The sequence below is a fragment of the Globicephala melas genome, chromosome 5, assembly GCF_963455315.2.
Source record: "Globicephala melas chromosome 5, mGloMel1.2, whole genome shotgun sequence".
NCBI lineage: Eukaryota > Metazoa > Chordata > Mammalia > Artiodactyla > Delphinidae > Globicephala > Globicephala melas.
Genome location: NC_083318.1, coordinates 119,316,489 through 119,340,928, shown reverse-complemented (window position 1 = coordinate 119,340,928; position 24,440 = coordinate 119,316,489). Strand labels below are relative to the sequence as shown.

The 24,440-nt window shown below is 41.5% G+C and overlaps 1 protein-coding gene across 2 annotated transcripts in view; it reads right to left on the bottom strand.

The window, feature by feature from the left end:
• The window catches only part of SETD7 (SET domain containing 7, histone lysine methyltransferase), a 52,930-nt gene that overhangs the window by 14,239 nt on the left and 14,251 nt on the right, over positions 1-24,440 (bottom strand). For both annotated transcript variants that reach the window (XM_060299746.2, XM_030845099.3), the window contains exons 4-8: positions 17,961-18,162; positions 13,861-14,050; positions 7,467-7,548; positions 5,119-5,236; positions 300-457 (exon numbers count right to left, since the gene is read on the bottom strand). In XM_060299746.2, the coding sequence (XP_060155729.1) occupies positions 300-457; positions 5,119-5,236; positions 7,467-7,548; positions 13,861-14,050; positions 17,961-18,162 (750 nt within the window). The remainder of the gene's footprint in view (positions 1-299; positions 458-5,118; positions 5,237-7,466; positions 7,549-13,860; positions 14,051-17,960; positions 18,163-24,440) is intronic.

The window sequence follows — 24,440 nt, the reverse complement described above, 5'->3', positions numbered from 1 at the left end:
CACTGTGCAGAGTCATTTCAATTTGTACTATTACTTCAAAGGACACTACCCTTACTTTTCCAGAATGAGACAACTAAAGGACAAAAAAGCCACACTAAAACAGCAACCACTAAGTATAGCATTTCTACTCTTCGAAGCACTTTTCCATTTCTGAGTTTCAAGTTATAACCATGAGGGCCCTGGCCAGAGGACCCTCGAATATTCTGAGGAAGCCACCTTCCTCGAGGCAGGATGACACCTTTGAGGTGCCCTCCTCATTCTCGGGGCCCCAGCCACTGGCCGCTTGGTATCCTACTCACATGTCATAGATGCAGTTCGGAGTGAAGGAGTGATTTGCCTTGTGTCCTAAGGAGGCACAGTACTTGGATACACGGTTGTAGGGCTCAGGCACATCAATGACCGTTTCTTCATCGAGGGAGAGGGTGTTCCCATTAAGAGTCCAGTCCCTGCTATCAACCTGCAGAAAACAAGAAAGCGAACATTAGAAAGGCCCTTCCTCCCAGGAGCTCAAAGGACACCGGAGATATTAACTCATTTATCCTTAAACTTCACGGTTTGAGTGCCATATACATGGAAAGAGCCTAAGGCATCCCTTGCACCTCGATGGTGCAAACCCAGCACACTGATGGTGCAAAAGGCGTATGTGGGCAGCGCCGGGCAGCTCAACTTAGCATTTATTGATTTTCCCCTCTTATATGAAAAAAAGGATTTAAAGTCCCTTTACAAAGACACAAAAAAGTAACCAGATGTCTACTTTTTTTAACATCTTTATTGGAGTATAATTGCTTTACAATGGTGTGTTAGTTTCTGCTTTATAACAAAGTGAATCAGCTATACATATGCATATATCCCCATATCTCCTCCCTCTTGCATCTCCCTCCCACCCTCCCTATCCCCTCTAGGTGGTCACAAAGCACCGAGCTGATCTCCCTGTGCTATGCGGCTGCTTCCACAAGCTATCTTTTTTACATTTGGTAGTGTATATATGTCCATGCCACTCTCTCACTTCGTCCCAGCTTACCCTTCCCCCTCCCCGTGTCCTCAAGTCCATTCTCTACGTCTGCATCTTTACTCCTGTCCTGCCCCTAGGTTGTTCAGAACTTTTTTTTTTTTTGGATTCCATATGTATGTGTTAGCATATGGTATTTGTTTTTCTCTTTCTGACTTACTTCACTCTGTATGACAGACTCTAGGTCCATCCACCTTACTACAAATAACTCAATTTCGTTTCTTTTCATGGCTGAGTAATATCCCATTGTATATATGTGCCACATCTTCTTTATCCATGCATCTGTCAATGGACACTTAGGTTGCCTCCATGTCCTGGCTATTGTAAATAGAGCTGCAATGAATGTTGTGATACATAACTCTTTTTGAGTTATGGTTTTCTCAGGGTATACAGTGGTATATAGTGGCCCAGTAGTGGGATTGCTGGGTCATACGGTAGTTCTATTTTTAGTTTTTTAAGGAACCTCCATACTATTCTTCACAGTGGCTGTATCAATTTACATTCGCACCAAGAGTACAAGAGCGCTCCCTTTTCTCCACACCCTCTCTAGCATTTACTGTTTGTAGATTTTTTGATGATGGCCATTCTGACCAGTGTGAAGTGATACCTCATTGTACTTTTGGTTTGCATTTCTCTAATGATTAGTGATGTTGCATCCTTTCATATGTTTGTTGGTGATCTGTATATCTTCTTTGGAGAAATGTTTATTTAGGTCTTCTGCCCATTTTTGGATTGGGTTTTTTGTTTTGTTTTTAATAAATTTATTCATTTATTTATTTTTGGCTGTGTTGGGTCTTCGTTGCTGCGCACGGGCTTTCTCTAGTTGCGGCATGAGTGGGGGCTACTCCTCATTGTGATGGGCGGGCTTTTCATTGCAGTGGCTTCTCTGTTGCAGAGCACGGGCTCTAGGCCCGGAGGCTTCAGTAGCTGTGGCGCATGGGCTTAGTTGCTCTGTGGCATGTGGGACCCTCCCGGACCAGGACTCAAATCCATGTCCCCTGCATTGGCAGGCAGATTCTTAACCACTGTGCCACCAGGTAAGTCCCAGGTTGTTTGTTTTTTTGATATTGAGTTGCATGAGCTGCTTGTAAACTTTGGAGATTAATCCCTTTGTCAGTTGCTTCATTTGCAAATATTTTCTCCCATTCTGAGGGTTGTTTTTTCGTCTTGTTTATGGTTTCCTTTGCTGTGCAAAAGCTTTTAAGTTTCATTAGGTCCCATTTGTTTATTTTTGTTTTTATTTCCATTTCTCTAGGAGGTGGGTCAAAAAGGATCTTGCTGTGATTGATGTCATAAGGTGTTCTGCCTGTTTTCCTCTAAGAGTTTCATAGTGTCGGGCCTTACATTTATCACCAGATGTCTTGAATTAAAAGCAGGTGAGTGTTATGTCAACGAGTCAAAGATGGCGTCTGTGTATGGGCCCCTAGGTTGTTTATTTCTTCACTACTGGCTGAGACCTGTTACCTTAAAAGCCCATCACCACCAACCTTAAATTTTTACATACCCCAATGTTATTTTAAATAGCCCAAACAGAGCAGAGTTTTAGCCATTCAGAGTTTGCTTCATCCACAAAACCTCACCCCACATCTGCTAGGAGCAGATAGATAAACCCAGGACCATAAAGACGCCAGACTGTAGCTGTCCTTTGGAGTCCTTTGGCCCAGAGACCCCTCCCAGGCTACACATCACCTAGACATGTCAACCCCCTCTCCGGTCCTTCTTTTTCCCAGGAGTTCCGTTGCCCTGCTCCCCTCTGGACCTTGGCCCCTGTGCCATAAACCTCTGAACGGCCTCATGCTGGGAGGACACCCTGTCTCATGCAGCCCTGCCCAATCACCATCCCATATCTATAAAGCTTGTTGTGTGCTGCTGCCTCTTGTGGTCTTTTTCTTTAATCAGCCCTCAAATCCCTTGAACCTCTACAGAGAGAAGGATGAAGCCAAAGAAAAATGAAAGTAAGAACATCAAACAGAACCGGAAACCTAAGGAATGCAAAACTGAGCGCCAGAAAAGTCCTACACCTTTGCTGCAGATGGGCAATCGGTGTGACCAGCAGAGTCACGGACAACCAGTGTGCTTTCTCACCCACAGCAGGACGCACTATCCGCTGTGCAAGCAGCAGGCATCCCTTCTCCCAACCAGTCCTGACCAACAGGCCCCAGCATCTGTGCATGCCAGCAAGGACAGCGTTTCGGAACTAACAGGATCACACTTTCATTCAAAAACTGTTGACACTCAGAGGTATACCATCTCTCCTGTCTGTAAGCTACAATTATGCTTTTATTTGTATCTGATATTCATTCAACAGATACTGACTGAGCACCTACCATATCCTAGGCACTGTTCTAGGTGCAGGGGATACAGCAGTGATGAAAGTGAAAAAATCTTCGTGGATCTTAATATTCCAGACCTGTTATGTGATTTGATATATGACACTCAGGACCATCTTCCTTATGTTGCCACTAGTTGTGTATTTTTCTCATCTAAACTTCATGAAGGCAAGGAGGCACCCTCATTCATTTATATAGTGAGTTTCAGCACAGAGCCAGATTCTGCTGTTAGAAACCTTGCTTGAATTCTGCCAGTTACTATATTTGTGACCTTAGGCAAATTGCTTAACCCCTCTTGGCTTCAGTTTCCTTAGATGTAAAACATTTGAATAAATTATGTATCAGTATCCCGCGCCACCGTCCACAGGCTGAATTTCTTGGACTTTCTGGATTGACCATCACAAGGGGACACTGCGAGGCAGATCACAGCTCGGTTTCTGCACTGACATCTTTGTCTGGGCGGCTGCTTTGAATGTACCGTGACTTGATTATTTCTCAGCCTTTTGCTTTTTATCATTCCATAGGAACAAACGAAAAATGAAGACGTGAAGGTGGGATGTGAGTGACCGGCTTAAGTCCCACCCAACTTCACACAAGTGAGACCAGGATGGACAGAGCCCTAGCTGTGCTCAAAGCATCAAGCTTTCACCCTTAAGCAGACACTTAAGGAAGCTAGTTGTGAAGTAAAGAAACAAAAACAAAAAAACATATATGAAATCTGAGAAGTGTATCAAAGATTGTGTCTTCAAGGCAAGAGGTGATTCAACTCTTCAACTTTTAATTTTTTTTGGAAATAGAACCCTTCCAGGTAAGATGGAGGCTACTGTATGGCTTTTGCACAGACAGAAGTAGGGGCCCTTCCTGTAAAGCACCCCACTCAAGGTCATAAATTAATTATTGACAGAGTCCGGTTGGATCTCAATTTTTCAGATACTGGGTGTAGTCCAATACAAAGCAATTACTGTCTCCCTGATGGTACCAGCCCACTCTCTATAAAATAGCTGTGGAATGTAAAAAAAAGAAAAAAAAAATCATACTAAGGCTCAAAATAAAGAGGAAAATTGGGACATCCCTGGTGGTCCAGTGGTTAAGACTCTGCATTTCCACTGCAGGGGGTGCGGATTCAATCCCTGGTCGGGGAACTAAGATCCCACATGCCGTGCAGTGTGGCCAAATAAATAAAATATATTAAAAAAAAAAAGATGAATAGACTTGATTTCACAACAATTAAAAAAAAATAAGAGGAAAATATCTGCTATAGACTGAATGTTGATGTCCCCCCTCCAAGCATATGTTGAAATCTCATCCCCAATGTCAGGGTATCCGGAGGTGGGGTCTTTGGGAGGTGTTTAGGTCATGACAGCAGGCAGAGCCCTCATGAATGGGATTAGTGTCTTATAAAAGAGGCCCCAGAGAGCTCCCTCATCCCTCCTGCCATATGAAGTTACAGCAAAAAGAGGGACATCTATGAACCAGGAAGCAGGCTCTCACCAGACACTGAATCTGTTGGCACCTCGATCTTGGACTTCCCAGCCTCCAGAACTGTGAGAAATCAATTTCTGTTGTTCATAAGCTACATAATCTATGGTGTCTTTGCTAAAGCAGTCTGAGGCTGGCTATAAGACAATATCCAAGCATTTTACAAAAAACCCTAGCTTTTTGCTCCTTTATATTCCTAGTGAATATTAAAGTAAAAGGACTAATGAGAAAATTAATAAGGGTGCTTGAAACAAAACGCTTTAACCAATCATGCTGATTTTCCACTTCTACCCCGCTCACCTCTTGGTGTGTAATTCGGACTCCATTATAAAAAGACATAACAGTATTGGGTCCCACTGCTACCTTTGAAAACAGTCCTTCTCCAGCACTGGAAATGAGAGATTCCGCAACATAAACCCTAAACAGAAAAAAGGGGCAAATAATGATTTTTTTTTTAGTTTGATATGTCATCCCTTACATCAACCACCAAAATAGTCTTATAGCTACGGGATACAAAATGTCAGTTCATAATAATCCAATGAGGAAGTAAGAAACAGTGAAACCACATATTTTGGCATTAGAAACTGGAGAACTGTTACTTATTTCTCTCACTGCTCTCTAATAAAGGGATTATTAGTATATATTCACAAGGTAACTCAGTGCTTGATAGAAGGTTTTTAAAAATTTGTCTGTTTTAATTAATGACAATTTCCACTGTCTTCCTAGACAAGGCAAACATTTCCCAAAGCTAATTAAAGCTATACCTAAGTTTCTCAGTGCCAAATAGGAGGGAAAGACTGTTTTAATGGGGCCCCAAGATGAATCTTTTACATAATAAAATATATCCAATAAGCACTTCCCAACAAAGGAGTTTATAGCAGATCAGCTCAAGGACCGAATCTGGCTGTGTCCATTTTTGTAAATGAAGTTTTATTGGGACACAGCCACACCTATCTGTTCAATATTATCTATGACTGCTTTAGCATTACAAAGGTAGACTTAAGTAGTTGCAGTAGAGACGCACAAAGCCTAAAATACTGACCACATGGCCCTTTATAGGACAAGTTTGCCCACCACTGGTTTATAAGAAAACAGCACTCATGATTACGGAACTGGATTTAGTAAGTAAGTACATGCCCTGTCCACAGGATTTCAGTTCTTCTGGCCCCTGTGATGTAATGACTCTGGTGGAACTGGTCATCTGGGATTTTTGTTATGTAGATCTCCTGCTTATTTGATGGGCTGGAAGGCTGAATTATTGCTTTTACCTCTTGACTCTCTCCCTGGGACAGAATTATACGTCCTGCTGCTTGGCCGCATGACTGCCCTTCAGCTTGGGCTGAGGATACATCCCTGCCTGACTGACTTTGGTCTTGGCCATATGATCTGCTTTGCAACTAGGCAGAAGTGACTGCAAAGCTAGGTCTCGGATATTAAGAAGCATGGCAAGTTTCTGCCAGCTTCCTTGAGTTTCCATTCATCTCCACAAGAAGAAGATGCCCCGGGGGGCTGTTGCTCCCTTAGCCTGAGTCTTGGAATGAAGGCATGTGAGACAGACTGGAACCCAACTTGAAACCTGGAGTGTAGCCTAGTCCAGCTGAGCCGAGTTGAGCCCAGTCAAAAGTGGCTGAATGTCAGCCAATCTACAGAAGCATGAGCGTAAAAGAAAATGTTTGCTTTCATAAATCACCGAGAGTCTGAGGGTATTGTTATGTGGCATCATCACAATGACAGTAACAAAAAATGACTGATGCATACGGTTATGGTACTGTTGTGTTTTGGGGGCTAACAAGAGACCAAACCTTTCTCCCTGCAAACAGGCCAGAGCCTCGTGTCAAGAAAGAGGCCATTCATTCATTGTGACATTGTGGTGTCAGCCCTGTCAGTTAAACCAGGGAAGAGGCCTTTTCTCCGATGGGGACGGGACAGAAACTGAATAGAAGCCACGCTTACAGAGTGAGGCCAAGAGAAAGCCAAGTGCAGATGGCACTCTTACCCACAAACAGGCCAGTCGCTGGGGAATAAGAACCCCAGGCAGGGGACCAGAGAAAACCATACCAGGAGCTTAGAGTTTAGCTAGGGTATGAAATGGAACAGGGCTTGACACTCTGGGAGGGATCTTAGAGAATCAGAAACTTGTAATTTATAAGCTGGAATGTTTTTATGCTTCTTGTATTTTCTTTGTTTCACTCCTGTCTTCCCTTAGTGAATAAAGAAATTATCTCACATTCCAGACCCCCTCAGCTGGGCTAAGTAGAAAAGGAGGCATTTGGTCCCTGCCTCAGCTAGAGCTTTCAAGAGTGTGAAATGCTCCCTAGGGGCCAGCAGGGGCTAAGGCACAAACTGTGGCACCAGAGCCCCAAGAAAGGGGACACTTGAGCAGGGCATAGCTGGCTGCCTGGCCCAACTGCTGTCTTTGTAGAAGCTTCATTCTGGGACTGACACACAAGCTGTTCTGTGCTTTATGGGTGGAAAAACTTCCTTACAGGGACAGATTCTATATGACAATAAAAACACTCTTCCTCGGAATATATGACTATTTTTTTCTGCTCAAGAACTCGGCCTTAGCAGAGGGCCAATAATTCCTACCACAAGGGTTATTTAATCTCACATAAATGGTGCTGTTTAAACCACATGGAAAAAATTACCTCTCTGATTCATACGGATCTGGAAGAAGGGCATTGGTAGAAATGCAAGATGAAGTTGACTTATCAAAGTGGTACACCGAACCTAAAAAGCAAACAAAAATCTCAGTACAAGGCCCAGAGTTAGGGAAGAGCGTTCTCTCTATCCACAGGACCAGAAAGAGTTAAATAATGAAAAGTGTTATTCAAGTCAGGCCAACTAGAATGAAATTCTTCAATATAAATGGATAGTTTTCTAAAATGATAATAGGTTTTTATGATAAGAAAGTTTACTGGCGCGGGTTAGGGGAAAAGAAAAGTTTACTTATGCTGAGTGTGCAAACATAATAAATTTCTTAGCTTCATTCTCCATCATATTCACATGAATCTCTTGGTGATTAAAATAACATCCATTATATTTAAGAGAATTTACGATTGTGAATAGATAAACCCCAACTCCTCATTTTGTTACGTAGTAAAAGGTACACATATGGGTTTTATTTCTTTTCCTGAATATCTAAGTGGAAAAAATACATACAGATAATCAGGAAAAAGTTAATCTAAAGAAATACTTTTTTTATATTACTCCTGAAATGCTTTCACTTTATTCAAGAATATAATAATGAAGATGGATATCATGTTATACAGCATAATTTACTTTCTGTCTTTCATTCTACAAATATCTGGAATTACCTGGGTGCTCTACATGTAAGCATCACCCACACCATTTGGTACAACTGATGTTACACCTCTAAGATCACTTATGATTGGAGAATCATAAGTATAACAAATATTGCCATAACGTCAAATATTTTCATACGAGGGGATTAAAATCTGCTGTTTTGTTTGTTGAACTTTGTGATGTCGAATTGAGTCGCTAAAAGATATTTTTAGGTTATTACTGAATACAGCGATTGGATGCTTAGTAGATGGGAACGGTAACATGTGGTAATATTAGTTCTAATTAAAATATGTGATAGAGGGACTTCCTTGGTGGCGCAGTGGTTAAGAACCCGCCTGCCAATGCAGGGGACATGGGTTCGATCCCTGGTCCGGGAAGATTCCACATGGCATGAAGCAACGAAGCCCATGCACCACAACTGCTGAGACTGCGTGCTGCAACTAGTGAAGCCCGTGTGCCTAGAGCCCGTGCTCTGCAACAAGAGAAGCCACTGCAATGAGAAGCCTGAGCACTGCAACGAAGAGTAGCCCCCGCTCGCCGTAACTAGAGAAAGCTCACGCACAGCAACGAAGACCCAAAGCAGACAAAAATTAAAAAATAAAATTAAATTAAATTAAAAAAAGTTCAATGCCAAGGGAATATTGTGTAAAAAAAAATATGTGATAGAATGAGATAGTAGCTGACTGGCTAGGTAACATGCTTCCTATAGGCAGGTTTACACCAGTCATTACAGATTGCTGTGCAAGACATAAATGGATAGTTTTTAGGTTTGTTCTGGAGTTTCGTTCTCAGGTCTTAATAAACAGCCATCAGAAGTATCTTTTAAAATCCCATTTTTGCTTTTGAATTTTCTTTATTCATATGGTTTAAAAGCTGCTTGTTTAATTACAATTTTTAATCAAGAAAAAGCTTTGTCATGAAAATTGGAGATCTCTCTGGTCAGATCAGATTGGATAATAGTTTTAAATTTTTCTTGTGGTTTTCTTGATACTAGACACAGTCTATAGACTCCAACCACCCACCCTTGGCAATTGTCTCCTTCACTAAAAATAAATTCAGCCTCAGCAGAATTAAGGAGAACAGACTGCTTTTGATAAAGCATTAACAAAGTCATCTTATTTCTATTAAAGTGGTTCAGAAGCCAATTAGTAATTTATTCCAGAAACGAAGGTACACAACCGTCCTAGAATTAATGTTCGTTCTCTGCAAAGAATTAGCTTCAGAGCATCCTCCCAGAGCACAAGGAAGACATACGGTGTTCCAAAGGCTAATAAGTAAAGAAACAAGTTTTGGAACTGGAGGGCTTACTCCAGCAAAGTCAATTATTTTAGGTACTAAGGCATCACAAATTATTCCACTAAACAATTCCTAAGTGGTCACCAATGGCTACCAGGTCCTCTTTCTGTTTCCTTTTTTTATACAATCAAAACCCAAATTAATGGGCTTCCCTGGTGGCACAGTGGTTAAGAATCCGCCTGCCAATGCAGGGGACAGGGGTTCGAGCCCTGGTCCGGGAAGATCCCACATGATGCGGAGCAACTAAGTCCGTGCGCCACAACTACTGAGCCTGCGCTCTAGGGCCCACGAGCCACAACTACTGAGCCTGCATGCAACAACTACTGAAGTCCACGCTCCTGGAGCCCGTTCTCCGCAACAGAGAAGCCACTGCAATGAGAAGCCCGCGCAGCGCAACAAAGAGTGGCCCCCGCTCACTGCAACTAGAGAAAGCCCATGCACAGCAAGGAAGACCCAACGCAGCCAAAACTACAATAAATAAATAAATAAAACCCAAATTAATGTCTCAAAGTAAAAGTCAGAAAACAATCCAGATCACTCGGTGTCTAACCAGGAAACAGACCATTTGAGTATTTCAGAGAGAGAGAATTTAATACAGGGAATTGGTTACACAGAGGCTGGAAGAGCTGGGAAGCCAAACAGGGCAGTGAAGAGCCCAGAAACTGGCAAGAGCAGGAGGCCAAAACCCTGAGCCACAGGGACAGAGGCAGAGGCATTCCTGGAGCTCTAGAGCTGGGGGAGTCCAGGGAAGCTGGACCCGTGGGGGACCGTCCTGCTGGGAGATGGAATCAGGAGACAGGCCACTGCTGGGGACTCTGCTGGACACAGAGAGGGCTTCTCCCTGCTCCTGTCCGTCTCCGTGTTCCCAGCCTGTGGCCAAAGCCAGACAGAAGCCCCAGGCACAAGAGCCTGGGGAATGCAGCCTGCAAGGGGCAGAAGCCCCATGCAGTAAAGCAGGGCAGGGAAAGGCTGAGGAATGCATCCGGACCAGCACACAGCCCATTAAAGGAAGTTAGTTCAAAAAAGAAGAAAAAAACACTTTCAAACCAAACATTTCTGTGGAATACACATTCTATTGTGCAGAAATTCTCCTGTGAATTCCCATCTCCCTTCCTTAGACTAATACTTTCCTCACGAATGTACTAAGTGCCAACCACACGTAAAGCACTGTGTTAGGGGCTGTGCAGATACCAGTGGGAGTCGCATCTCTTCCTGCCCTCAAGGATGCATCTTCTTCAACGCATACCGTCCCTCCCTCTACTCCCTTAGACAGGCCTGTGCTCCAGGAAAACAGAAGGCACCCTTTCCTTTTCCTCCTTTCCCCTATCGTTGGTACTATGACCTGTGACTAGAATTCATCCATTCACTTGACAAATGTTACTTCTAAGAGGTGAGCCAAGCTGTAAAGATAGAATAGGCAGGGACTTCCCTGGCGGTCCAGTGGTTGGGACTCCTCACTTTCACTGCTAGGGCCCAGGTTCAATCCCTGGTCGGGGAACTAAGATCCCACAAGTTACGCAGCCAAAAAAATAAAAACTAATAAGGGCCTACTGTATAGCACAGGGAACTCTACTCAGTCCTCTGTAATGGCCTATATGGGAAAAGAATCTAAAAAAGAGTAGATATATGTATATGTATAACTGATACACTTTGCTGTACACCTGAAACTAACACAACGTTGTAAATCAACTATCCTCCAATAAAAAAAATTTTTTAAATCAAATTTAAAAACATGGGAATTCTGATTTAATAGTCCCAAAGTGGGCCTGACAGCCTGCATTTCTAAGAAACATCCAGGTGATGCTGATAACTGTGTTTAAGAAGAAAAAAAAAAAAAAGATGGAAAAGACATTGGCCAGGGAATGGAATTCCTATGGAAAGAAGCAAAGAGATGAGGAGAAAAGAAATTCCAGGCAGAGGCACAAGGAGAAACTCAGCAAGAAGTAAGTGGAGACGGAGAAGCAGTTTGTGGATCCAAAAGCACAGAGAAAAAGGAGAAGGAGGTTGTAGGAGGATTTTAGGTGAGATACTCGATTTCTGTTTTCCTCTTCCCCTCCCTCAACCACTGGACCAGAGGCCACATGACCCGAAAGCCCTCATCTGTCAGCCAGTCAGTGGTTCAATCACTGTAACTGGAAGAGGAAGGAGAGAGAAACAAAAGGAGCAGAACACAGAGTAAAGAATGCGCCCGGTGCCTCCCAGTCACCCAGAGCAGCTATGGTTCCTGACCCTTTTGAGACCCAAATTGTTCAACCTATCCTTAAAAGAACTGGGACCTGCTAGAATCTTGCCAATAAATCCACCCCCCTCCTTTTTTTGGCCTTAAGTTAGTTTGAAGAGGGTGTTTGTTATTTGCAACCAGGAGTTCTAAGAAAAATCATCATTCCCCTCTCACTTCCCAAAATGTGTTTCGTACTTATACTAAGAAGAATGTAATAACCACAGTAACTTTCCTGATGGGGGCTTTATGGTAGGTGCCACTATCTGTATTTTATAATGAAAAAAAGGGTTCTGAAAGGATAACTAACCTGCCCCAAACCATAATACAGTAAATGTTGGCACTGAGACTCAAACGAGGTGACTCTTAAGTCCAAGACTCTTGCCACTAAAAATGCTGCCACTTCCAAATGCTGCCACTTTTAAAATCTGCATCACCAAGTGGGATCCTCCTCTAGCTGGAGTCTCTTCATTTCTAAACCTTATAACACTGTCTCCTTTTGGAATGGATGTGAAGAGTGCAGATATTAGAGTTTGAAGTTCAAAGATTACTGTTACAACTTAAAAAACCCTTCATTTTGGAATGATTTTAAATTTACAGAAAAGTTGCAAACATAGTAGAGTTCCCAATGCCCCTCACTGCTTCTCCTAATGTTAATTTCTTGTGTTACATGGTACACTTGTCCAAATTAAGAAACCAACATAGCTGCGTTAGTATTGACTGAACTCCAGACTTTATTCAGATTTCACCAGTTTTTCCACGAATGTCCTTTTTCTGTTCCAGGATCCAATCCAGAATCCCATATTGCATTTAAAATGCCTCAATTTTTAACTTAAAAAAACAAAACCAGAGACATTTATAACAACCCAAGTTGGACCTAAATGTAAAGTGCTAGGCTTCCTATTTTTGGACTACCACCCTTTGGAGAATCTCCTTCCAATCCAAACAGCTAAATATTATTTAGGCCTATCAATGCCTATATATATTATCTTTTCTTTTTTTAAAAAAATATTTATTTATTTATTTGGCTGCACCAGGTCTTAGTTGCGGCATGCAGGATCTTTAGTTGAGGCACTCAGGATCTTTAGTTGCGGCGCTTGGGATCTCTAGTGGCGGCATGTGGGATCTAGTTCCCGGACCAGGGATTGACCAGGCCCCCTGCATTGACAGTGTGGAGTCTTAACCACTAGACCACCAGGGAAGTCCCTGTATTATCTTTTCTACTTTATTCTCCTTATACCTTAACTTGGATTGGAAATACATATATGCATATTTCAAGGAATCAGACCGATTTAGCTTTCTTAATATTGTGCCACTGCAAATACAAAATCTTGATGTTTTTCTTTGTATATCTTCCAGATTTTCTACAAGAAATAATTTTATACTCAGAAAAAAAGTTTGGTGTGCCATCCTGTACTTCTAAAAAGAAATAGGATTTTTTCTAACATTGATTCCAATAGGATCATTCATGTATGGAATATGTCCTCCAAGAAGATGCTAGACTTTGAAGAGGGCCCAGGTGCCAATGTACATTTATGCTTCCCAGTCAAAGCTCAGGCTGAATCAGCATTATAATCTGTCCCAACTTGGAGATCTACCTAATTTGATTCTTTATCAGTTAAATCATTAAACTGTTTTTTTCCCTGAGATATAATATTTAAAACTGATTAAATTACTTCTGTCATTTCTTCACTCCTTCTGTGCGTTAGAATTATACAGCTATGCCCTCGTCAGATGACTTTTTAGCATGTGCCACTAAAGTGCACGGTGTATATTACCCTGTCTCACTGATGTCCGCCTTGGCCATGTGACTTGCTTTGACCAATGAGAAGTGGGTGAAAGGGACTTTGTGTCAGTTCCAAGCTGAGGCTTTAAGAGGCATCATAGGTGCCTGCTCATGCTCTGGCTTCCTGTGACCACCTGAGAAAACTGACCCAGGCCACCACTGTCCCTTTAGATTGGGCCCAGAATTAAGACATAGAACAGACTCAGAGCTGACTAGAAGCCTCAGGTCCAGCCTGGCCTGGCCACGCCCCACCTGGACCAGTCGAGTACAGTTGCTTAGCAGACCTGTGTTTGCTGTTGTAAACCACTGAGATGCTGAGGTATCTGTTATGCAGCCAAGCTAATACACCAGACTAGACAAAGAAATTAACTTCTCTTAAGCCTCAACAACCCATTTTTGGAATTAGAGCAACCCGTCTGAAGCAGATTCAACTTACTTCCAGGCATCAGTTCAAAGTGAGGCCTTCCTTCTTCAGTGGACAGAAGAGTAGCCAGTTTCCCTTCTATCATCTCTCCATCAATGAATTTTCCATACAGGGCAGTCCTCTCATCAGGGTACACATATGCTATCTTTTCTCCAGTCATCTCTCCATCTTCATTTACTTCTCCTACAAGGCTGCCTCCATCCTGATGGGAGAAACCCAAAACCAGAAAATATTATATATAGTATTTATCTATATGACATGAGTTCAAGACATTTCCCTTGTGCACTGCCATTGTTAACAGCACTAACATGGATCATAACAGTCTCAGAATGCAGAGCTTTTCACATGAGCGTGAAAAGCATGAGGCAGCTCTCTCCTCCCCATCCAGTCCCCTATAAGTTATATGCACAGGGGGCATATAGCCTGATTTAGAGAGTCAAAGACGGAGCTGTGCTTTATGATCCTTGGACAAGCTACTGATACTCTAACTTGGTTTGTTATCTAAGAAACAAACATGTTGTATTTGTGATGTAAGTTACAATCATCGAAAGGAAATGTAACTAAGGGTTACTCTGGGGCAATATCAAATGTGATGAGGTAGCAGGACAGTCTTACTATTCCTATGATTTCACTTCTCAAATATTGAATTCTGGATTTCTGGTCTAGTAAGAAAATCTTTAGTTCAAAGGTACTTAAGAATTAGTTCAGTATACATGAGTAATGAGAGGCATCCGCACTTTCTAAGGGATAAACAAAAGGACTTGTGGACACTGCCTTTCTGAGAATTCTATTCCATCACTTTTTTTGGAGTTAGAAGGAAAAGTGATAAACGATCAACTAAATTCTACGCCCTTCCCCATCACTTCTTTCTTCCCACTCGTCTTTATTTACTTCTCCCTTCTCCCTCCTTCCAGGAGAGAAGTCAGCTGTGCTTCCTCTTTAACTGTCATTTGCTTCATTCCAAAGGGTCATTAAATGCTTTAGGGCAGAGGCTATCAGAGAATTCTGCATCCTGGTACCAGTGCTAGGGATACAGTAGATGATATAAATATTTTTAAAACTGAATTGGGATATTAAACCAATAAATAATTTTAAAAAAATCTAATCTAGGGTGCAAGAGATGTTTCCCTTTTTTTTTTTTTTTTCCCATCCAGAAGGTCCTTATGGTATAGCTGAAAATCTAAGGCCTTCGTGGGTCTGACACAAGACTAGTAAGCCCATGACATCTTCTAAAAGCTTCGATATTCCCCCAACTGAAAAGTTCTAGAAGCAGCTACTCAAAGTCAGTGACGTGGGACGACTTTCAAGTGATTCCAAATGCTGTTTACAGAGAGACAGCAGGAAGAAATACCACCAGGTACAGGATTTCTACAGTTCATCATAGTCCAATTGCTCTTTGGAGAAAAAAGGTTATCAATTAAAAAATGAATCACAGCACTTCCATAGAAACAAAAATACTTGGAAGCATTTTTCATGGATAGAAAGTGCATTAGCGACGTATTATTGCTCTTTCTCCTTCCCGAGTTAATTCTTAATAACCCAGCCCGTACGGGGATGATACTTTTTGCAAGATCTGCCTTCAGGCTTTCAGTGACTGAGCTGAATGGTGTATTTATGCTTCTTATATGCCGTAACTAATATAAGCCATCAACATGATTATTTCTTCAGAACAGGATTCTGTCTTTCTAGGGTCTCACGTTTTTCTTCCCCCTTATGTGCTTTAAACTTCCAGTTTGGGGGGCAAATGATTTTATTTGTCTAGAATGATAAAGCAGAGATTCTTCTTTTTTTTCCAAAAGGAGTTAGGAGTTGTTTTTCTTTTTTTGCAGTACGCGGGCCTCTCACTGTTGTGGCCTCTCCCGTTGCGGAGCACAGGCTCCGGACGCGCAGGCTCAGCGGCCATGGCTCACGGGCCCAGCCGCTCCGCGGCATGTGGGATCTTCCCAGACCGGGGCACGAATCCGCATCCCCTGCGTCAGCAGGCGGACTCTCAACCACTGTGCCACCAGGGAAGCCTGGAGTTATGAGTTTTTAATTAAAAACTTTCATCACTGTTTTAAGGTCAAATTTTGAAAGAAATAAACTGTCCTTAGAGTGAGCTTACAAATCCTGTAGGGAGGATCATTATTTTTGCCTCCCCTTGTTCCTGCTTTGACTTCATGTCACAAACACTTCTTTGTTGGCTGTGTCAGGGGTGCTGGGGAAGAAACTGCTCCTTTTTCTCCTCTGCTCAGTGGCTCCCCCTCATGGGAGGAGAAATCGTTCACTTGGTTAGTGAGAAGGCAGGATCTGACACCCACTGACACCCAATTCTACTGGGTAGGGGTTAACGGCATAAGGCTGCTGCTCTCATGTGTTCTGCACTTTCGCTCACCTGTCCTGGGAACTGACAGTGCCCACAGGCTGCACCTGCTCCCCTCTCGGTCCTCTCCTCTCCCTGGGGAAGCTCCCCCAAGCAGCCCTACTCCTCAAGGGAAACCTGCAGCTTTCTAGCTGCTCTGTGGGCAGCTGGCCCATCCGTTTAGTTCAGAGGGGCAGGAGTAGAAGCCCAGGCCACATCTCCAGTCCAACTCCACCATAATGAAACCAACATCCTGATCCCTGACACCTACGTCTATTTCTTAATTGATTCCCAGTCCAGAGAGCAGAGCAGTGGGGTGTGATTACCAGCCTCCCCCAGCCCCGACCCCAAATGCCAACAGATATTATATACAAAGTGTTATCAACCAAGTTGATTTTTAAAGCTTGTGACTCCCTAGTGCTTCTTCCTTCCTAAGGCAGAGTCTTCTCTCGGTGCTTTAAAAGACAGTGATTAAGGCTGAAGGCTAAAATGCAGCTGCACATTCTAGGTTTCAAAATGCAACTACATTGAGCCAATCGGATCCATTCACCTCAGTTCATCGTTGATCTCCTCTAGGGACTTAAACTGATCATAGTCACAAGTAAAATGACAGGTAGTGGGAGAATCTGGTAATCCGTGACCTCTTTCCTAGACCCACCCTCATGAGGAATTCCACGTTCCCAGGCTTCAAGATTCACTGTCATATCGGCAGCTCCCCAGCACTGGGCAGCAGGAAGCTTATCCTGCCTACTGATGAAGCAACGAAAGTTTCAGGCTTCCTAACTTGTAAGTACCTCCATCTCTTCTCCCTCTGTAACTGAAAGGACTTGTGAGCTATTGCAGATCCTACCAAGAGAATGTGTAAATGCTTTCGTAATTATTTTAAAGAATGTTTTACAATATTTTTTCTTATGCCTAGAGTATAACTTACTTTTTAGGAACAATAACGTGTAAATAGATTTAGCTGGGACTACTCTTCTTGTTATACATGTTTTTATTAATACTTTTAAATCAAAAGAGGATATGGTTAAGACTAAGAAAAAAACGTATTTTGACTTAAGCTCTGGACAAAATAAAATATTTCCTCAGGTTTATTTTCTGAAACATTTTCTGGAAATTCACTACAAACAGATGATGTATTTGAAATGCAAACAAAAATTACAGCATTAATTCCCAGCCATGGGTTTTGCCACATTTTTTTGCTCTAGTCAGCTCCAGAAAGATCATAAAATGTTATCAAATACTCAGAGGCAAGTTAATTTTAATCACCTTGATTTAAGCAAGATAAACCAGAAAGCAGGGAGTAGGATTGTAAAATCAAGTAACAATAGTGTAGTAAGTCCAAAAAGATGGGAAATTGCTGGATTAGTTCTTACATATGACAAAGAATAACATTAATTGCAACAACGAGACATTCCACCATCTCTTTCTATATCCCAAAGGAATATTTTTAAAAAGCAATATATTTTTGTCTTTATTAGTGGTACAATCAAACCAGTTTGTCCCAGTTTGTTTTCATCATGACTAATCATTCCTTTCCAAAGCCACCCTGAGGAGAAATTCATAGTAGATCGGAGCACAACAATCGAAGTCAATAGTGAAACTGTGAGAGGATATCCCCCTAAGCTGTTGGCTTCAGCTACCGACTCTCAAGTTTCACAGCCTCACATTTCCTAAGATAGAGAATACATTTTGTTATTCATTGGGAAGACTCGAAGCATTGTCTTAAAACTCGTTACTTTCCAGCAAAATGAACAGTCGTGAGGCTTACTGGGTAATATATCCAGCACACTCCATGCCGAATGTTATCTTTATATTGTCCCTTGAAGATCAGTCGTCCATCTGTGTCGTACTCCTGGGCAGGTCCATTCAGCTCTCCGTCTACATATGTGCCCTGGAGAACTCCTCCATCCTCATAAGTGTAAACTCCCTGGCCCTGCAGGGCATCATCCACATAATATCCCTCCAGGGTGCTGTGAGAGAAGGGAGAACAAAAGAGAACAGTCAGACAGTGACTCAACTCTCTTAAAAGAAAGGATCACACCACGCCCAGCTCTGTTCCAATGCTGGCCTGTATTCAGTACATCCTCCTGAATTCTCCGAGATTGCTAGGAAAAATACTCCCAAGATATGGGTAGGATTAGATACTGAAAGGGAGATTTAATTCCTAATCTCCTGGTTCCTATTAATCCAATTTCTCTACTGGAGGAAATACAGAAGAAAGAAGCCACAGGTGGAAAAGAACAAGCCTCATCTAAGTATGTTTCCAAGGCTAGATGCCAACCAATACCGGGCAATAGAAATTCTGGTGTTACCCTTTCCACACATAAACCACCCTTTCCACACATAAACCCCTCATGCTTAATTTCCCTCAAGAGTTCCAGAATTCACTGGGAGTTCTCAAGGGTCTTTCAGATGGCTTGTATATAGTGGTCTCTAGTAATACAAATGTGGTTTAGAACGTGTAGATGTCTGCTTATCTGTCTTAAGCCATTAATGCATTATTTATCGGTGACAACCATAACTGGTATCCAATCAAAAGTATCCCCATCCATCTCTTTGGAAGATATATGGGGATTTACTCGTGTGTGCGTGCGATCATGGGAAATAGGGGCAAGTAAGGAAGATGGCCCGCTCAACCTTGCTACTATCATTAGCAGCCTGATAAAGTTTGAGACCCGTCGTCCTAGAACAGAAGAAAGCTCACAAGGGTGCTCAGGGTGATTTTACAAGAACCTTTTTCTCTCCTCATAAAACACGTCTGGAATTTCAATACATGTTTTCAGTGTCAGCCTCGCAAAGGCCATTATGCAATGAAACTAACTTTATCCAAAAATTCCCTTCATGAACTGGAATCTGGAATGAGGGGAAAGACCAGCTCAAATTATTTTTTACAATTAAAAAGTAAGATGTTTAGCAACAAAGACAGTTTGATTATTTTAACATGTGCAGATAACACTCATTCATTAATTCAACTAACAGACATTTACAGGGTGCCTTCAAGTAGTGAGCGTCGTGTGAGGATCTAGAAAGCATGATGAACAAGACAAACACAGAACCAGGAGACAGGTACTGGGGACAGGTGGGACCCAAAGGGGGCCATGGGGACCGAGGTGGCTGCACCTGAGTCTGCCTGGAAAAGTGCTGTCTTGTTCTAATGAATGACAGAATGATCTGTAATTATTAAATGAAAAGCACAGTCTAAATAACGATAGCCTCTGATTACATTGTAATTATACCATTTGTAGTCTCCCAAGGAGATAAATCGTTCTCTTTCAGTTTTGTTTGTACTATCAATGATAAACAGGCCTAGTAAATTCATGAAGAGAAAAAGGTGCACTTTAGCACAGCCCTTGCATCAATAATCAAAATTCTATGTCAGTGAGGTCGGCATTAAGGAGATTCGGCTGTCATTAGACTCCTGCCATGAAAAAAAAGAACCTTGGTGAAGGATTACTAATCAACTGACATAATGATGCCATAGACAGGGCAAAAAACTATTTAATCATCTATCTTCAGTTTGGGGATTGCCAGATAAAACAGAATATGCTCAGTTAAGTCTGAATTTCAGATAAACAACAAATAATTTTTTAGCATAAGTATGTCCCAAATATTGAACTGGATATAGTTTTACTAAAATATTTTTCGTTGCTTATCTGAACCATTTTAACTGGGTGCCCTGGATTTTTATTTGCTAAACCTGGTGACCCTATTGACTTTGAATTCTCAGCAGCATTCAAAATGTTACTGTGTATGTTTGGGCAGAATTATCCCCTGACAGACTAGTCTGCCAATGTTTCTTAGGTTTATGATGAAATCTACAAGGCATGGGTCTCACGAATCAGTTAACCAGTCATGTGGGTTTGCATATATTTCCCCCAGGTCATGTCCTGTAGTTTGTCCCGCCCTCCCTCAGAGCAGAACCTTCCCTTATTAGTATCATAATCCTAAGAACAAACTGCTCTTTCCCGTAGCTCAACGAACGTTAAGATTCCCAAATGCAAATTCTTAGGTATTGGAGAGCAAAACTTACTGCATTGTTTTCCAGCCCCTGCCTGAGGAAACAGCTTAGCTTCCTTAGTACATTTTTTTGGTAGCTTGGATGGAATCTGATAACAAAAAGGGGGCATGTTATCACATGAACTGGGGTCTCCAGGGCAATAAAAAAATGATAAGGCTTTGAAATCCTTTTATTTCAAAGGAAATAAAAGCTTCTTAGTCTGGTGTTAAAGGCACCACCTTTCTTTCTAACTTTTTCCTCCAGAGGAGGCTGGCAAACCATGGCCGGCTGCCTGTTTTTGTAAATACAGTTTTACTGGAACACAGCCATGAACATTCCTTTCCGTATCCTCTGTGGCTGCTTTCATATGACAACAGCAGAGTTGAATAGTTGCAACAGAGGCCGAATGTGGCCCGAGAAGCCTACAATATTTACTATCTCACCCCAGGCAGAAAAAGTTTGCCGACTCCCGCTCTAGAATCCTCTGCTCACATTAGTTTATTCACTGGGCCGAAGCACACAGCTATGTATCTTAGCTCCTATACTATGTTTTCCCTGCCTCTTCCCTTAAAACATATATAACCAAACTTTTAAAATCCCTGAGGACACATTCAGGAAAAAAAAGTTACGGGTCACATTTTCCTTTTTTTAAATTCAAAACAAAAATGACTTTGGGAAAAGAATGAATATTCTCCAACCTCTGGTCTTTTTCTATTTCAGAAAGAAATCAACTATGAGAAAATGGCACTATTTTGTAGCAACTCAATCATTAATATCTGGTTATATCTGAGAAGTAGCTATGGAGGAATAACTTTCTAATCTTCCTTGCTGAAACTGGATTGGGAGCTGTGTTGTGAAGGAAGGTGTTCTCATCACTGGCCTCCCCAGAGCCTACCCATCCTCCATATGGAGCCGTACTTCCCACAGAGTCTACCTTGACCTCTGCAACCACAGTCACTGAAGCCTAGTCATGGACTAGTACAGGATGTGCCACGTCTTTATCCATGATCAGCTTACGGGTCCTATTTCTCTAAATAGATTGTAAGCCCTTTACAGGAACAAATTAGGCATTATGTATTCCTCCCTAACATATAAACACAGCATATCTTCAAGTGATATTTCCTAAATGAAAGAGTGGAACTGGGATAATCTTGCTTTGAGAAGAGAAAATTGAGAGGGAACATAAGGATGTTAAGAGTATTTCTCAAGTGCAGGGAGGATTCTTTATATGAAGTGTATGTGCATACAGTCTGCAAGTTAGGAAAGTTTCTTAAACGCTCTGCTTTATTTCTCCATTTGTAAACTGCAGCTGCTAATAGGGTTATTAAAAAGTACATGGGTTGATACATATTAAGTGCTTAGAAGATGATCTGGGACATAATGATTGCTCGAATAAATAACAGCTATTGTTATTAAGCATGCACTTTCATGTACATGATGGTGAGCTTTCTACTGAGAAACTTGGCCTAAAACAGCAGCAGCAGGGAAATAGTTATGAGACACTGGAATAGATCATCAAAGAAACTGACAACACTGCTCTAAATCTACTTAAAAAAAAAACAAGTAAGGCCTTCCGTGGTGGCGCAGTGGTTAAGAATCCGCCTGCCAATGCAGGGGACACGGGTTCGAGCCCTGGCCCGGGAAGATCCTACATGCCGCAGAGCAACTAAGCCCGTGCGCCACAACTACTGAGCCTGCGTTCTAGAGCCCGTGAGCCACAACTACTGAGCCCACGTGCCACAAACTACTGAAGCCCATGCGCGTAGAGCCCGTGCTCCGCAACAAGAGAAGCTACCCCAATGAGAAGCCCACGCACCGCAATGAAGAGTAGCCCCTGCTCGCAGCAACTAGAGAAAGCCTGCGCGCAGCAACAAAGACCCAACGTAGCCAAAAATAAATAAATTATATATATTACTTAAAAAAAAACCACACAAGTAAGAAAGATCCCTCTCTGTCTGAGGGAAGGATGGAATAAATGCTTCTTTAAGTGAAAAAAGTAATATGTATTCATTGTAAAGTGAACAAATAAATCAAATACTACAAAGATGTAGAAACTCCCAGTACTCTTACCCAATTTGGCAATTTACCATTTAAGACTTTTTTCCATTTATATATTAAGCATTTTCCCACCTGTGTGGTGTTTTTTTTTTTTTTAACAAAAAAGGGGATCATATCATACACAATGTTCTTGACTTGTATTTTCTTAAAATTTCTTTCAACATCTTGGCAGATTTTTTAGTATGTTAAGAAGCTGCAAAACTGGTTTGATTTTTCTGGTACCAGCATCTGAATCAAATAACTCGAAAACATGGAGAAAATTTAAAAATCAATTTTAATTAGATTTCTTTCTTTCCATATACACAGACCATTTTCATCTGTTTTATCAAAGCTCTTGTACTTAAATTTCCAGTATTAAATTGAATGAGAAAATCTAACTTACAAAGAAATGAAAATTTTTTATAATTGTTTACCTAGACTGATACAGCTGCAATCTATTCAACTATTTTCATTTTAAAGTTCTCTTTAATATCGAATACACAAAAGTGTTCTTAGGAGACTAAACAGCTTTGGCTTTTCCTTCATATTTTGGCCTCTAGAAGGTTTGGGGTTTTCCAGCTCCTGAGGCATAAACTCTGTTCCCTCCCCCACTGTGTTGCCTTTCTTTTGTCTGGTATAGAATCAAGAGGGAAATTTTAAATGAATGATAATTTTACTTTAAATTCCTGTCTCTAACCAAATTAAATTATGACTCTTAGTATTAAAACATTGTCTTAAGAACTAGTTATATGACAATATATATTATCTCTTTTTTTTTAATTGAGATAGTACTGACATATAACATTATACTACATATTATCTCTTAAAATCTTGAAAACTAAGTAAAGAAGAACATCAATAACAAACCCAAATCATCTGCTGGGGCTAGATGCAACGAGAAACTTCAGCTTCTTCCAAGATGTGACAAGCAAACTGAATGGAGCTCTGTAATGCTTCCATGTAATCCAGTGCACTATCTTCAAAGTTTCTTATCCTTTAATAGAAGATCTATGAGTCCGTAGGTTCTGATTGTTATAAAGTCTCAAGATAACAGTAAAATATTTGAAGAGCAATTAGTGAAATTTAGTTTTGTTCTCTAAAAATAAACCCTGAGAAAACCCTGCTGGCCATTGTTATCAACGGATAATAATTAACAGCAGTAATAAAATATAATAGGAATAATGATAACAATAATAATCCATCCTTGAGCTTGAGGACCTTATGCCAAGTGAAATGTCAGGCAAAGACAAATACCGTTATGTGGAATCTAAAAAAGCCTAACTCATAGAAAGAGAGTAGAGCAGTGGCTGCCAGGGGCTGGAGGATGGGGAAATGGGGAGATGCTGGTCAAAGGGTACAAACTTCCAGTTCAACTTGGCTTGAATCTCAGCTCCAGCTCTTACCAACGAGGTCACCTGGGGCAAGTTAATTCATCTCTCTATGCCTTAGTTTCTTCATAAGTACAACAAAAAAGGATTATAAAATCTACTTCACAGATTGTTGTGAAGGCTACGTGTCCAGCGTTTGAGCAGATGGTAGGTATTCAAAGTTATCCACCTCATTCCCTCTCCCTTTCTTATACATCACAAAAATCTTTGCCTCGACCAGAACTGTTCCTCAGAATACAGATGATTATATTTGTTGAGCCTGGTTCCAACAAAAGCGATACAGAAGGGACTTTTGCCTTGTGTGGGAGGTTGGGATACATGAGTTCCAGCTCCAATTTCTCTAAAATGTGACCAAGCACTTTCTAAAAACCAGACAAAAGAACTCCTGCATGGACCTGACACCTGGAAAACATCAGCCTTCTCAGTGGCTCATCAGATGGGCAGCTTCTCTTAGGCTACCTGGTCAATGATCAACTACAAGGAGCCCGCTTAGCCGGATTCGTTAGTGGAGCAAATCAACATCAGAAGATGACTTGGGCAGAGGAGGATAAGTCATGGAGTAGCAAATAATATCTTGAAAACTAATTGGCATGTCCGGAGGAAGCATCAATAATGTAAAAAAAAAAAAAAAACCTGAATGAATTCACTTATCTCTCTCTCATAATCAGGCTAAAAACCACATGATGCCCTAATATGTCACAGCCCAAAGCCAATCTGCATTGAAATATCTCTTTCTTGTTACCATTCTAAGATTTCGAGAAGTCCTGCTAAATTGTCTTTACATCCACCAATCTTGTTTGAGATGAGAACAATTCAGGAAAAAAAA